General features: G+C 35.8%; 1 protein-coding gene across 1 annotated transcript in view; it reads right to left on the reverse strand.

The window, feature by feature from the left end:
• Window positions 1-16,110, reverse strand: part of spartin — a 93,463-nt gene that overhangs the window by 50,540 nt on the left and 26,813 nt on the right. The window contains exon 3 of the mRNA XM_090393449.1: window positions 5,276-5,485. Within this exon, the coding sequence (XP_090249575.1) occupies window positions 5,276-5,485 (210 nt within the window). The remainder of the gene's footprint in view (window positions 1-5,275; window positions 5,486-16,110) is intronic.

Raw genomic sequence — 16,110 nt, forward strand, 5'->3', positions numbered from 1 at the left:
ATAACAACATCCCACCAAGTATTTGATTCTATTCACCTCTATCCCACACCATACTGCCTCAAAACCACTGGCCCTATTTCCCTCTTGGATCTCTACCTTGTATGGACATAACTCTTTCTCTATCATCAACAGCACTCCCCCTCCCTTTTTACCCCTTCTATCCTCACGAAACACATCATACCTTTCCATCTCTATTCCTGTCAGGATGTCGTCCTCATCTAGCCATGTCTCACTTATTCCGACAATCTCTGGGTGCACAGACGCAATTAGTGCAACCATTTCATCCGCCTTGTTTCTTATACTTCTAGCATTGGTATACAAACACAACAACTCATTTCTGGATCTACAGCTAGTTCCACTGATACCACTCAATCGATGTGATCTCTCCATGCTGGACTGGGGCCATTTCCCTTTCTGCTTCTTCATTTTAGAACCCTTTGCAATTCCATCTGTTTCCTTTTGATCCCTGATCATCCCATTACTTTCCTGCCTACATTGCTCTCACCTCCTCTTGGAACATCCACCTTTCTCATGCTGTGTACCCCTGTCCACCCTGAGCCTCCCCGTTTCCCTGCTCCTCTTGCACACCCATTCTCTCATTTTCTATACTCATAACACTCACTTCCCCATTCATTTCCGCTTCTTCAATCTCTGCTGTCTTACTCTCCTGCTCTTCCACATCACTCCCCTCTCGATCTGATTCATTCTCTGTATTCACTTCTCTACTTTCCAGCAGCAGTCTCTCCAAGCGATTCACACCATAACCACTCAAATGCAGTCCATCGCTCCCATACAGCTCACTTCGTCCCTCAAACTCATTCCACACATTAACAAACTGTACTCCAATCTCCTCACACATTTCAGCCAGAATATCATTCATAATCCTTGCTCTCCGCCTCATTTCACCACAATCATACCTAGGCAACACACTGACTACCATTCCTATCACACTATTCTCTTTTATCTTTCCAAGCAGTCTCCTGACATTCATTTTGACATGCTCTTTGTTCTCTCTCAAATCATTTGTACCAATTAATACAATTAACTCTTTTGCTTGCTCCCGCCTCATATTCAATGCCTCAATCACTCTACTCATTTTACCACCTGGAAAACATACCTTGTGCAATTTATCCTCTAGCACACCTTTAATAATGGAGTCGCCATACAACGCCACTCGCTCATCTTTCGTTAACTCTTTCATGCCATCATGACTTATTTTAATAGTTTTGACCTGAATTCTCTTAATTTCATTCCGCATCCATTTCATTTCTTGCTTCATCCAATCCAATTCACCTTCCGAACCTCGCGACACATTCTCTCTATCATTAAATCTTTCTAACTTTCTAACTCTCAACCCCCTCTTCTCACTTTCCCTCTCATTCATCCTTCTTTGTTTCCGTACTTTTGGTCTAACATACGTCCAACTTTCACTATCATTCTTCTCACTTTCACTCTCATTTATCTTTCTTTGTTTCCGTACTTTCGAACTAACATGCGTCCAACTTTCGCTATCATTCTTCTCACTTTTACTGTCATTTATCTTTCTTTGGTTCAGTACTTTCATGCCAACATGCGTCCAACTTTTGCCATCATTCATTCTTTTTTCGCTATCATTCATTCTTTCAATTTTTTTTACTTGCGATTTCTGCATCACGCCATTTCTACTTTCATTCGTTCTCTCAATTTCGTTTCTTTCCGCCTCACTTTCATCCCTTTTAACATTCGTTACGGTTGTCAAATCGCTCTTTTTCTTTTTTCTGATTTTTTAACATTTTTTCGCCTCTCTTTCTCACCATCCTCTTTCAAACGTGCACTCGCGACACAATCGGTACTAGAACTTTCTGTCATCAATTTCATGTTCGCATTCATCAATTCTTCGTTCAGGTCACACTTCGCACACACCCTTCTTCCATCTGCACTAAACATCCACAAATCATTTATGTAATCGAAGGAATACATATAACAGACCTCACACTTAACGAAACGACCGAAATCTAAATTAAAATTATGGAATGACAATGCCACCGCCATTTTTTTTTTCTCTGCAGGTTACTAGGTCTAATAATAACGATTTCGTATTTAGTTTAGGCAAGAAAAAAACCCCCACACTAATAATATTGGTAGCGTACAACGTTTACAGTCGCTCTTACTTAAACAATTACGCATATATACTTAATTATTATTAATAAAACTTATCTGAATCAGGAGCTCTTCAAATCGTGTCCGTACCACTTGGCCCACTAGCCCCCTACCCATATATTCTATTGTACATTGTAATTTCCTTAAGCTATTTAATAAGAATGTATAACCAACGTCTAAGCCTTTCCACGAGAAACACAAACTGAATGACCAACACACGATATCCTAAACAAATAATAAAATATAAACCAATCGGAAAGAGAAGGCCAGGCAGACCTGAAAAAAGGATATTAGATGGATAAAGAGACCAATATGGTCTATATCTGTAATTGGCATTATGATGATGGTGCATAAACCTACATTTTGGAACATTAAATTGTCAATCAGTCCAATCATTATCCTTTGCCCACAGTGCCAATCTATTTAAATCAACCTGCAATATAATCCTCATACAACCACTTTTTAACCATACTTCACATGCCTGGACATTGGTCTATTTTGGACAACAGGAAGAACTGTGAACATCTACATATGAGAAATACATGTGCTATCATCATCTTCATTGCAAGTAGATCATGCTTTGTACATCACTTCACATTAGATCAGCTGAAGAAAATATCACTACACAGAAGCAACTACAAAATCAGAAATACAGGCAGCAACTGCAGTTAATCATGTTTGCTGTTCTCAACCAGTATGGATGCATTCATTTCTTCAAAATTTGGGAGGTTAATTCTAAGATCACTTTCAGCACCATTAGGCATAAATTATTTTTCTCTGCAGACATAAAGAAGTCTACATAGGACTTTAAGGGACTATTTTGTGTTAGGATTTTCAATTGCCATTATGTACTTGATTGTAGTGATCTACATTTCTAATAAGTACATCTGCATTCTGATGATGCTCTGAATCTAGCAAAACATCATCATGAGAATTTAAAAAAATCATAGTTTATTTTGTCCTAATATGGTGACTCTGAACTTATGACAAACAATACCTAACATATCTTTCTATAATCAATTGGATATATATATAATTCTCTAAGCCTTGAAGAATGTCTCTAGCAGTCACAAGCTAGTTTTGACAAATATATTCATCAATGTTTCTTTGCTTTTCATTGGTGGTGTTCGATAATTTGCCTGGCATTCTCCCTAATTTTGTTTTGCTAACCCATCATCCAACATTGTTGATATCAATACCATATACACTGAATATTTTAAATAAATATTCAGTGTGTATGAATATTTATTTAATTTCTGCAGGTTTTTCTTTTCTTGATTTGACTTGGAGCTCAATGATATTTCATTGCTGCACATGATCTGGACACTGTCAAAAACCTGCAACAAATAATAGAAATTTAATATCTGTTTTGCATGCATTATGTATCAATCTAATCTTATATTTATTTCACAATATTTTCCAATTAACTTAATTTTAATATCTCTATGGATATTAAAATCATACTAATAATAGTACATGCATATCTCGGTCATATGACATGTTAGGTTCTACACTACTGTCATATAGTGAATCACTGTTTTTGTCCACTTGCAGATGCATGTAATTTCTAAGCAGTCATATATGTGTGTCAATTATGCAAATAAAACATTTATTTACATTAGATATGCAAACAAAAAATGTAGAATAATTTTCACAAACAAAAACGTTATTCTGAATAACTTGGCTTAAGGAAATACCTCAACCAGTTTGTTCATCAATCTACACCATTAAGGGTTTTTTTTTTTTTTTTCCATTTCAGCAATAAGATTGTCATGTTTACAAATAACTAGCATTAAGTAGCATAGTGCTTTTCCTTCACTTTAATTAGAACTTTATTTTTATTTTTAACAAATGTAACAACAGTAGTGCAAGGTAAGTTTAGCCTGCAGCCTCTCTTAGTGTTCGATATTCCTCTGTCACTAAATTTAATCATTTTAATCTTAGCATGATGTAATAGGTTTAACCACGCTACCGGCAAAGACGTCTTCGCTGGTATTCATGATAACTTCATGAATACCGACGCATCCATGATAACGTCAAGGTTATCATCATGAATGCGAAGTGCATATTAAAATTGTAATACCATTGGTATTACATTGAAATATATGATGGATACGAAGTGTGATGCGTATTTAATCCATAATGGCCAGTAAGGTGGGTAAGTGTTTTCTTCTTTTTTCACTGGAGCAACAGCACTCTCACTTTGAATTTCATCTACCATTATTAACAACCATAAAATAATAATTATAAACAGTTTATCATTCACACCAAAACACAGAGAGATGTAGCGAGCAATGGCAGCTCGTGGCTTGATATCGTGGGGACTGCAACTTTTAAAATATATATATACACACTGTGAGTACAGTGTATACGTGTTTGGATAAAATATCAAAATGACGGTAAAAATTTTTAAAAAAATTAAACATGCAAAAATATTGTTTATTATCGATAAAATTATACAGTTTGGTATAATTCAAAATTACTTAAAAATAAAATCCATTATCATATTTGGACATTAATTGTAATGTCCAAATATTTAAAGAGACAGAGTAAACACGATAAGCAGTACGAATACTCTATTGCAACAGTGGAACTGCACGATGGACAGTGCTGCATTATGCTAATAGCTCGCATCTCACTATGATGTGCATATGCTTGCTCGCATAGCAAATATTAGCAATATGACACTGTGGTAAACACAGTGCTGCTAGCGTCCTTCGCCCTCCTAAGTGCTACAAGATGGCCTTTTTATTATTTTTTATACAAAATAAGATAATTGTATAGAATTGTTGATGATAAAATTAAATATTACAAGTAAATATAAATAAATTAATAAATATATTTATATATCGAGAAAAATTGGGGGTGGTGTTGCAGTTCCGCAGTGCCTTTGCACGATGTAATGCGACATCATATAAATGGGCACTGGTCATAACTGAAAATGTCATATGAGCGAATAATTGTAAAGTGAAGCACAGTAATGTGGGGTAATGTATTTAAATTTCAGTACATTTTACAACTAAGTTTCACTGACTAACTTCTAATTATAACCTGCAGTTAATGAATGGCATAACAGACATACTTTGTGAACTCCAAAGAAATCACAGTAAATAATAATAAAAAAAACAGTAATTACCTGATACTATAGTATTAGTAATAGAATGAGCAGAATCAAACACACCAGAGTTATACTGCACCAATGAGTAAGATGGTGGCGGCGATGATGCTGATTCTAGTTCACGTGGTTGTGCTTCTTCAACTGAGGTTAGTTCAACTAGAAGGTGTTCAAATTCTTCCAATATAGACTGCTGTGTTTGTGCTGGTAAAATCACTCCAATAGCTGATCCTGTTAAAAAATTATATTCAACTGATTTTCACTTTTCATTAAATATTTATTTAATACTTTGCTGCTAAAAACTTTCTTTTTTTTTTTTAATGTAACCCCCATTCACAAAAGACTGTAACCCTATACGCATTAATACTGTGTGGTGGGTTAAGAGGTTTTAAAATATTTTTATTTTACATAATCTGAAAATCCTGCTCTATGGACCAAACATGAAACTTTTTCAAAGCAACTTCAGGCCTTCAATAAACAAGATCGTGGTCTCACACTAAACAATGAAATTCATCTTCCACCTAATTGCAAACATACATGCCCAATTTTCAAATTGTATCAAGTAGCACCCCCCCCCACGACAGTTGTATGGTGAAAATTATAAAGATCTAGTTACGTAGCACTTAAAACTAATTAATCAAAAAATACATAATCACTGGAATTCACCTATTTAATACATTTTAATGTTGTATATATCAATTAATACACAAAAAGTGGTCATAATTCAAATTGCCTGACTGTGTTAGACAAAATATCTGCTACAGATGTTAGCATTAAAATCTATGGCAAGAGAGGTTTGAACTTTTTGAATAGCTTCAGTATGCTTTCCAGAAGCTAGGATACATGACCTAAATAGCATCATCTGTATAAGGACAAGGAAAGAAATTTTGCAGTGTTTATCCTTAAAGAATGAATGATTTAAAAGCTCAGAAGATGATTTTTATATATTTATTATTATTATTATTTATTATTTATTTTTTTTTTTGTATTTACAGTTCCATCTCGTCGCCTTCTTAACATGCTAGGCTTAAGAGCCTATCAAGTTTTATTAAAATAAAATTGCCACTTTCATTGTTTCATCCCCAGTTGCAAATATAAAATAAATAAATAAAACAATAGCCTTATAACCTTATATTCAGGAAATGACAATCAAGGAAAAGAAGGAGTAGCCATAGTATTCAACACAAAATACAAAGCTAATCATCTTGAATGGCAGGCAGTCTCAAGTAGAGTGATGTGGGCAAATATCAGAATGGGGAATTGGACAATGAGACTTATTTGTGCCTATGGTCCCACAGAAGGTTCTACTAAGGTAGAAGTGGAGGAATTTTTTGATGCTTTAGAAAAAGCAACTGACACAATGAAAAATGAACAGTTAGACCTTGTTGGGGATCTAAATAGCAGAGTAGGAAATGATTGTGAGACATACAAAAATATTTTGGGAAAATTTGGAGAAAAGAGCAAAGCTAATAATAATGGCAAATACCTGTTGGATTTCTGCTCAGGACATGGACTGGTTATTACTAACACCATGTTACAACATAAAAATGTGCACAAATTCACATGGAGAGAGAGAGAGAGAAGGGGCAAGGAATAAGAAAAGTCTAATTGACTATGCTATTCTTGATAGTGATGTTTTCTCCCTGGTGCAGGACACCAGAATATACAGAGAATTTGAAATTGGAAGTGATCACTATTTAGTCTTGAGCAGGATAAAATTGAATTTCATATTAAAAACAATAACTTGTAAGAAAGTTTTAAAGCAAATAAACGTTGAGCAGCTCACAGATGTGAACTGTAGACTAAAATACAGAAAGATTGTTGAAGAAAAAATGAAAGGGTTTGAGAATAAGAACCAAACCTTGGAGATTGAGTGACAAGCCTTAAAGAAAACCCTGATTGATTAAGCCAGAGAGGTATGTGGTAAGGTTGTCTGCAAGGATAGAAAAATCAAAACTCCATGGTGGACACAGGAAGTTAAAGAGGCAGTGAAGGAAAAGAAGTAAGCATATCAAAAGTTCCTGGCAAATAAGTCAACTTTTTTGCTCTTAGAGAATACAGAGACAAATGTAAGAAAGCAAAACACTGTGTAAAACTAGCTAAACAAAAGTCATGGGAGGATTTTGGCAAGAACATACAAAATAAATATCAAGAAGATGGTAAGATATTCTGGAGGTTGTTGAAGCTTAGAAATGGAGGAAAAAGTGCTGTAAAAGGAGTTAGAGATGATAAAGGTGACATGAAAATGGGAGAAAAAGATATCCTTGAAGTATGGAGTAATTACTTCGAAAAATTGCTAAATGAAACAAGCAGTGATAACATAGTGGTAAAAAAACACTCAACAGGCATACAGTCAGGAATACATATTCATACTGGAAGTAGAAAAAGCCATCAAAGGCTTGAAATGTGGAAAGGCAGCAGGAGTAGATGATATTCGACCAGAAATGCTGAATTATGGTGGTATAAAAGTCTTACAGCGGTTGCACTGCATAGTTCAGAAAGCCTGGACAGAGGGACAAGTTCCCAATGATTGGAGTAGAGCTCTAATGGTACCTATATATAAAAAGGGATATAAAACTGAATGTGAGAATTAAGGTATTTCTCTACTGAGTGTTCCTAGCAAGATCTATGCAAGTATACTTGAGAAACGGTTGAGAAGAATTGTGGAAGAAAAGCTTGGTGAAGAACAAGCTGGATTCAGGCCAAATAGAGGTTGTCAGGATCAGATCTTCACTTTACGACAAATAGTTGAGAAAGCATGGGAATATAACAAAGATCTGTATTTAAGTTTTGTCGATCTGGAAAAGGCATATGACAAGGTACCAAGAGAGAAGCTATTCAATATGCTACAGTTATATGGTGTCAATGGGGCATTATATCAAGCAATACTTAGTCTTTATTTGAGTTGCAAGTCAGAACTGAAGGAAGTACAGGAAGACGGTTTAATGTTAAATCTGGTGTGAGACAAGGATGTACATTATCCCCTCTGTTATTCATTATCTATATGGATCACATTATGAAGGAAAGTGGTATTAAACATGACATCAGAATTGGAGATGTTAATGTCAGCTCTTTGCTTTATGCAGACGTTGTTATACTTCTAAATAAATCCGCTACAAGTTTGCAAGATTCCCTGACTAAATTGAATAAATGTTGTAATAGATATGGTATGAAGGTCGGCAATAAAAAGACAAAGACAATGAAAATAGGTAGAACTGCTGAAAATGCCAACTGTGTTGTGAACGGAGAGCCTGTGGAACAAGTAAAACATTTCAGCTACTTAGGCATGATTTTTAGTGAAGATGGTAACTTAAATATGGAAATAGACAACAGAATCAACAAAGCTGGTAGGGTAGGCAGTCAATTGAATAAATTCATATGGAATAAGAGAGAAATTAGTCAGAACACTAAATTAGCTGTATACAAGACAGTGTTCAAACCAGTTTTAACTTATGGATCTGAGAGCTGGGTCAGAAGTAAAACACTTGACCAAAGACTAGAGAATGCAGATATGAGAGTCCTGAGAAAGATTAGAGGCGTGAACAGATGACATCAATGGCAATATCATATTAAAAACGAGGTATTAGGAAAGAACTTGACATTGTTAGCATCCAGGAATGCGTTAACATTCCTGGATGCTAACAATGTCAGGTGGTATGGTCACTTAAATAGAATGGGCGAGGAAAGATTAGCAAAACAAGTGTCCTCTGCCAGTTGGCAGGAAACGACCCAGAGGAAGACCAAGATATAGGTGGATTGATACGGTACAAAGTGTCTTAGACCATAGAAATATAAGATCTGATAATGTTGGAGTCTTGACAAGTAACAGATTTATTTGGAGGAAAATTGTAGATAGGAAGTTAGTAATGATGTAAATTTTTCATGTAGTACTATCTCATCCTGTACACCTCTTGAGGGTACATGTCAGGAATTTGATGAGGATGATGATGAACAATAGCCTTGATGCCAATAACTTCTCTGGCTCAAATGGTATCCATCCAGTTATTGTACTAAGAGCTTCACCATTATAAAGGTGGTTGTATCCCTGATGATATATAAACCCAGGTCTTTCCAGTCAGTGGATATTCATTTACAACTGTCTGAACCACAGAAGCTCATAAAAGTTAAAAAAAAGTTTATTTCATTCATTCATTAATGTCTAGGTTTAATAGTAAAGAATCCATGATTAAAGCAATCACAGCTAAATAAATTCTAAGTGGACTATGCACTCTACAGGAGCATGACATTATTAATTTATGGTCTTGTTTGTTTATTAAGAACTGCAGATGGTGTGGTACTGTATCAATGGTATCATCAATATACTGATGAATTCAGCAAGATGAGTAAACCCATTAAATCCATAGCATTTTGAAAACATTTAGCAATGAAACCAAAGAAAATTTATGGCAGTAACCTGGAAACATGGATGAAGAGTATTTCTGAATAATTGCAGTTGAAAGTATAATGAACTGAAGAAGAATATCATTAAAGGATGAATCATATTAATTACCTGGGCTTCTATGTGATAGCAATTATTTGACTTTAAAAAGAGAATTAAGATTAAGGGAAGCAATGATAACTGGGTAGCATCAGGGTTAGAATTCCAAGAAAACACTGCTTGAAAGCAATAAGGGTATTAGGTATTGATAAGAAAATACTGTTTAATGGAAGTCACAATAATATAAAACGAATATTTTGTATTAGTATCTGACCTGTCACAATATAAAATAAATAAATAAATAAAACAATAGCCTTGATGCCAATAACTTCTCTGGCTGAAATGGTAACCATCCAGTTATTGTACTAAGAGCTTCAACTCTAGTATTAATACTATAACTGTATTACTACCTTTACAAATTATCTTACTCAGATGGTATCTATCCAACAAGAACATAAGTTTTTATCCAGTCTGTTCTTTTTTAGTGAAATTAAAGTCAGCCATCACAACCTGCTTCTTACTACCTGTAGAACCATCATTTGATTAGTGATCAATATGGATTCTTCCTTCTAACTTTACCTTTGGACACAGACCATAGAAAGATCTGGAACATCTCACCTAATTGCTCTTGATATTTCCAAGGCATTTGATTGAGTCTAGCATTGCACTCTTATTTTCAAGCCATTTTATGGTCTCCTTCCTAGTGAGTGACTGTCAGCCTCCTCTATGGTGATTCATTGATTGTCATGGTGGACATTTCCCTCTTATCTGAATTTTCCATCAGTATTCCAAGGCTCTGTGCTTTCACCTCTTATACATCTTCTCTGAGTAGCATTGTCCAATCCTATTCATAGTTTTGCTGATGACAGTATACTCCATCTTATTTGTCATTCATAAAACTTTTATAGTATTCAGATGACTCAAGCTTCAAGATTTATGGCCAATGCCTTAAACACCTTCTTTTTTTTTTTTTTAAGCCATTCTCAAGTGGAGTGAATATAATTTGATAAATTTTATTGCTACCAAAACACATCCTGCCTAATATCCCCAGAAGAAAGACCATGTCACTCTCCCTCACTTTTGATAATGCCCTACTCAGCAGCCAAGAAGAGTTCTCTCTTTTTGGACTGACATTCACATTTAGCCAATGTTAGCATAATAGCCTCTTCTACCTCTGAAAAAGCTTGGCATTCTTTTTCATTCTAAGCATTTCTTTCTTCTTCCCACTTCATAATGCTGTATAAATCCCAAATCCGCCCAACCTCAAAATATTGTTCTCACATCTGAGTTAGTACACCAAAAACCTCTTTCTCAAAAATGCTAGATTGTATCCAGAAGAAAGCTATTCACTAACAGATAACTTTCACTCAGTGACTCCCTCCAATCGCTTTCCCATAAATGTTCTGTGTTTGCATTATGTCTTTGTTAGTATTTCCATGGATGCTGCTCTACTGAACTGGCTAACACTATTCCTCTACTTCCCACTTATCATGTATGAACACAGGTCCATACTCACTGAACCTATTTCTCATTCTCTTCTTTCATCCCCACATACTTCTGTTCTTTGTAATAGTCTTCTGCATACCATTTCTCCCCTTTTTCTTCTCTTTAGTCACTTGACTACACACAGCATGCCATGTTATAGGTCAGGAGACCTCTCTCTAGTGCCTACATGCATGTGATCTATAAGACATTGGTTAACAGGTAGTTAAGTGTTTAAGAAAGAAGCCTTTGAAAAGCCAGATAATGTGAAGCTAGGTTGAGTAATGAACTGTTCAAATGACATTTTTTTACAGGATAATATTAAGCTTCTTTTAATTAAACCTGTCCTTATTCGAGTTTAGTGTAGTCACAAACCATCTAAATTTATAAAACATATTAATAAAACTGAGGATATTCAGAAAGGGTTCAGTAATAATGTGGATTTGGCTTAGTTAGAATTATAGCTAATGCAGCAAGCCTAAAAGGGCAGTATATTTAGTGTATTGATCACATTTGTTCTTCAAAGTTTATTTATTTTCAACTTGAAAACCCTAAATTTCCATAAGGACAACCATTGCTATCTCTGTATAGATGACAAGTTTTCCCTTTTGAAAAGTCATCATAAAAGTTAAATGTATTTAAATCCAAATCTTTCCAACTAAATGGTAAATATATGCATGTACAGTATCTTTGCAACTGTCCTACATATATGAGTAAATGAGTCATAATAGTGAGAGAATCAATTAATTAGCTGGAACTGCTGATTTTATCTAGGACATAGAGATTTAACTGATGTTTATTCATGGAATATACAGCATACATGTAGCAGTTTATTACAAATGATTGAATCAGGATCTATTGAGAGTCTGATTAATGATTGTGGTGGAATGATGGAAAGTAGTTTAGTGCTGTATGGGGAGTCTATAGTGAAAGATGTGAAAATGGAGCAAGTGTCAAAAGTATGTCTGAGAGGAGCAACAATAAAAAGAATGACAGACGGAGCAGTTGATTGTACTGGTTAGAACAAATGATTTGCAAGAAAGTGTGAACGAGGTAGCAAAGGAGTGGTAATTAAAAATACTAATAAATTATATTCTTGGTTTAATCCTTTATCCAAGTGTAAGCAAAGTTTGCTTGTGAAGTGACCTCACGAATGGGCAACTCATATAGAGGTTAACGACTTTACATCACTTGCCTTGGTATCCCATAATGCAAAACACATATCCTTAAGGACATGTATAATGCCATGCATTACAGAAAAGGTCACTACCGAGACCCGGTTTTAACCTTTATTGGGATCTCATCAGTGGGAACAAGATCCAGAAGTGATATCAAAGTTGAAGTAATGCAGAAGTCATATTTCCCTATACAACTAGCCAAAAGGTGTCACACCTTATTACTAAAATACTCTGGATTAGAGATAGATAGATACTAAAGGCAAGTGATGTGAAGCCTTGAAATACAAGTTGTCCAGTCATGAAATTACTTCATACACAAACTTTTGTTTGCTTACATTTGGATAAAGGATTAAACCAAGAATATAATTTCTTGGCATCTTTAATTTATAGTATAACCAAGTGGAAAAAGGAGCCTCCATAGCTCAGTCAGTATAGACAAAGCCCTTTGGTCGGAAAGACCTGGGTTCGATTCCTGTCAGTGACCTGAGGAACTCTTTTGACTAAAGGTGAGTTAACCGGTCTCATACAGTGGTGGAGGGTTTTTCTCCCAGTAACATGGGTTTTTCATCCCTCAAAACAGTCAAACCAGTCCCATGAACACACATGGCTAGTCATAAAAAATATACTATGGCAAACCACCTTGCTCATAATCATCTCCCTAGTATGGTAGCATATAGCTACCCCCAACCAGCTGCATGGCTGAGAGAATAGGATAGATAAGTGGAAAAACTTTCAACAGGATTTGTGAGTGAAGAGAGAGACAGTGAAGCAGAAGAGTGTGAGAGGGAGAATTGTGAGTGTATAGTGAGGATATGATAATAGAGCTAAGGAGAAGACCAATGATCACAAATGACATGATAGCTAGAATGTGCAAGAACAGAGAACTTGAGATAGTGGATGTATGGGAGAAATTTGAAGGTAGGAAAGAGTTGTTTGCCACATACAGTTTCCATTTGGGCAAGAGTGGTAGTGTGAAATCTTTGTAGATTGCTAAGAGAGAAGAAGAAGAAGAGTATGCCAGTCAGGGAAACAAAAAACTAAACAGTGGGACTGTAGGTGCAAGACACCAGATTTGGTGTGTGAAGTCATTAGGAATAAAGGGATGGCCTTAATGGGAGCAGAGTCAGAAAACTGGAATGATGGGGCAAGGAATTGTGGGAAAGCTACTGTGCTTATACACCAATGCAAGGTGTATTAGTGAGACATGGTTAATAGAAGATGATGTACTCACAGGAATAGAATGTGATGGTTACAGCATTTTTCAAAAAAGACAGAAAAGATAAAAGATATGGTGGAGTATTACTGATTTCAGAATTCTGTCCCCTCAGTGTGGAACTTGAAGAAAGCAATAATGATAATGGCTTTGAGGCCATTTGATATGAGGTCCAGGTTAGATATTTGATGGGATGTTGCTACAGGATAGGGAATATATAAAGAGAGATTATTCAGAAATGCTCAGACAGATAAGACTGCTGATCTGCAGGAGGGTGATAAGAATGGGTAATTAACTATGGGCATTGAATGTACGCAAGAAATGTGTAAGAAAGAAAAATCAAATTCCTTGAGCTATTTAGGGACGACTATCTCATACAGCATGTAGATGAAGCAACACATGGGACTTTAGTGCCAAGACTTAATAATATTATCTCATACAGTGATAATAGATGTCATCATGATGCCATCAACTTAGGAGAAGGATCATGTGGTTTTGACATGGGGAGTGGGCTAGCTGGTACAAGCTTCACAGAACAAGAGAGATGTGTGGAATTACAGAGAAGGGATCATGTACAGTGGCTAAATCAGTTATGAGGTGCTCTATCTCTTTCATAATGTCCTCTTTCTCTTTATTTATCCTCTAAACCTTAGGAATACAATCTGACATTGTTATAAGTAATTGATTCTGGATGAAGTCTTATTTCTGATTTCTGAGAAAGAGGACATTATGAAGGAGATATAAAGAACATGATGCCTCTCAGATGCATGAAGGGTTTAAGGCTTTAAGGTTTCTTCACTATGAATCAACTATGAAGGGTTTAAGGTGCCGGCTAGGAAGGTGACGAGTATACTAAGGAAAAAGAAACTGGAAAAGAGATTGGCTAAATTTATTTATTTAGCCAATAATATTTATTTATCCTCTAAACCTTAGGAATACAATCTGACATTGTTATAGGTAATTGATTCTGGATGAAGTCTTATTTCTGATTTCTGAGAAAGAGGACATTATGAAGGAGATATAAAGAACATGATGCCTCTCAGATGCATGAAGGGTTTAAGGTTTCTTCACTATGAATCAACTATGAAGGGTTTAAGGTGCCGGCTAGGAAGGTGACGAGTATACTAAGGAAAAAGAAACTGGAAAAGAGATTGGCTAAAGCAGTAAAGCAAAAATCCTAGAGAATTCTACAGTTATGTTGCTAGTAGAAGAAAGGATGAAAAAGGCAGAGGAACTTTAGTTACTGAAGATGGAACATGCATTACATCTGCTGAAGATATAGTGAAAAATGGTCAATGAATATCTCATATATTTCGTGTGTGTGTGTGTGTGTGTGTGTGTGTGTGTGTGTGTGTGTGTGTATGGGGGGGGGGGTTTAAGAGTGGTGTTGAATTGCAATATGGACAGAAAAACTGATATTTTTTGAATGGGAACTTAATATTCGTTTAGAATATTAAGTAACCTTGATGTTAATTTGTCTGTGGGACCAGATGGAATGTCCCCACATGCACTGCAGGGTGATATTCCATTCAAAAGTGTCCTTGACTCAACTGTTCACAGAAGTCTAGCAACAGGAACAATTCCAGAAGAGCAGAAAGAGAGACAAATAGTGACAGTGCATAAGGGAGACCCCAAATCAGCAGTGTCAAACTATAGGCAAGTGTACTTCCATAATGAGATTTTTGTAATTGTAGATATTAATAGTTATTTAACATGTATAGGCTAGCGTGTATAACAAGTGTAGTTAGTGGCGAAGGTGTTAGAGGCAGAATACAAATCTGGTTCGATAACAAAGGAATTCTTTTCAGAGAGAGAGAGAACAGTATAGGTTTGTAAAGGAGAAGTCATGCTTTAGTAACTTGATTGCATTTTATAACAGAGCGACTAATGTATTGAACAGAGGAGACCCTTATACCAGATTTATTTGGATTTTGCACATTCATCTGATCGAGTACCACATGATAAACTACTGTTGAAATTGAATAGGATGGAGAATGATAATCATTTTGAAGCTTTGTTATAGGGACAGTTAACGATAGGAGCCAGCAAGTGCAGTGTCCCAAAAAAGGGTGGCGAGGGGTGGTATCAGGGTTCTGTGGCCACTGTGGTTTAACTTATACATCAATGAAAAAGTTCACAGTGTGAAAGGAGGTATTCAGTTGTTTGCTGATACTAAATTAGGAAGAGCAATGTAAGGAAGTTCCAACATGTTGTTACAAGAGGATTTGAATAGGTTGGTGCTTTGGGATAAAGAGATGTCATTTCAATGTTGCTAAGTGTAAAGTTATGTAATTTGGCCAGAGAAGATGGACTGATGCTTACCATATCTGAGGAACTTTGCTTTGGGAGGAGGCAAGGAATCTAGGGGATCTTGGTGGATAGGAAACTGAAGTTTGGGGGACATGTTGTGTAAGCTGTAATGGTTATTACCCAGAAAAAATTGCTGCTATAATGTGAAGAATACTGACATGTATGATAAGGACATGAGAGTTCCACCATATAAGACACTCATTTGAATTTCTGCACACGGATCTGGTCATCTGGC

Source organism: Typopeltis vanoorti, chromosome 5, assembly GCF_054136105.1.
Source record: "Typopeltis vanoorti isolate ZY-2024b chromosome 5, IOZ_Tvanoo_1.0, whole genome shotgun sequence".
In the NCBI taxonomy this organism is placed as follows: domain Eukaryota; kingdom Metazoa; phylum Arthropoda; class Arachnida; order Uropygi; family Thelyphonidae; genus Typopeltis; species Typopeltis vanoorti.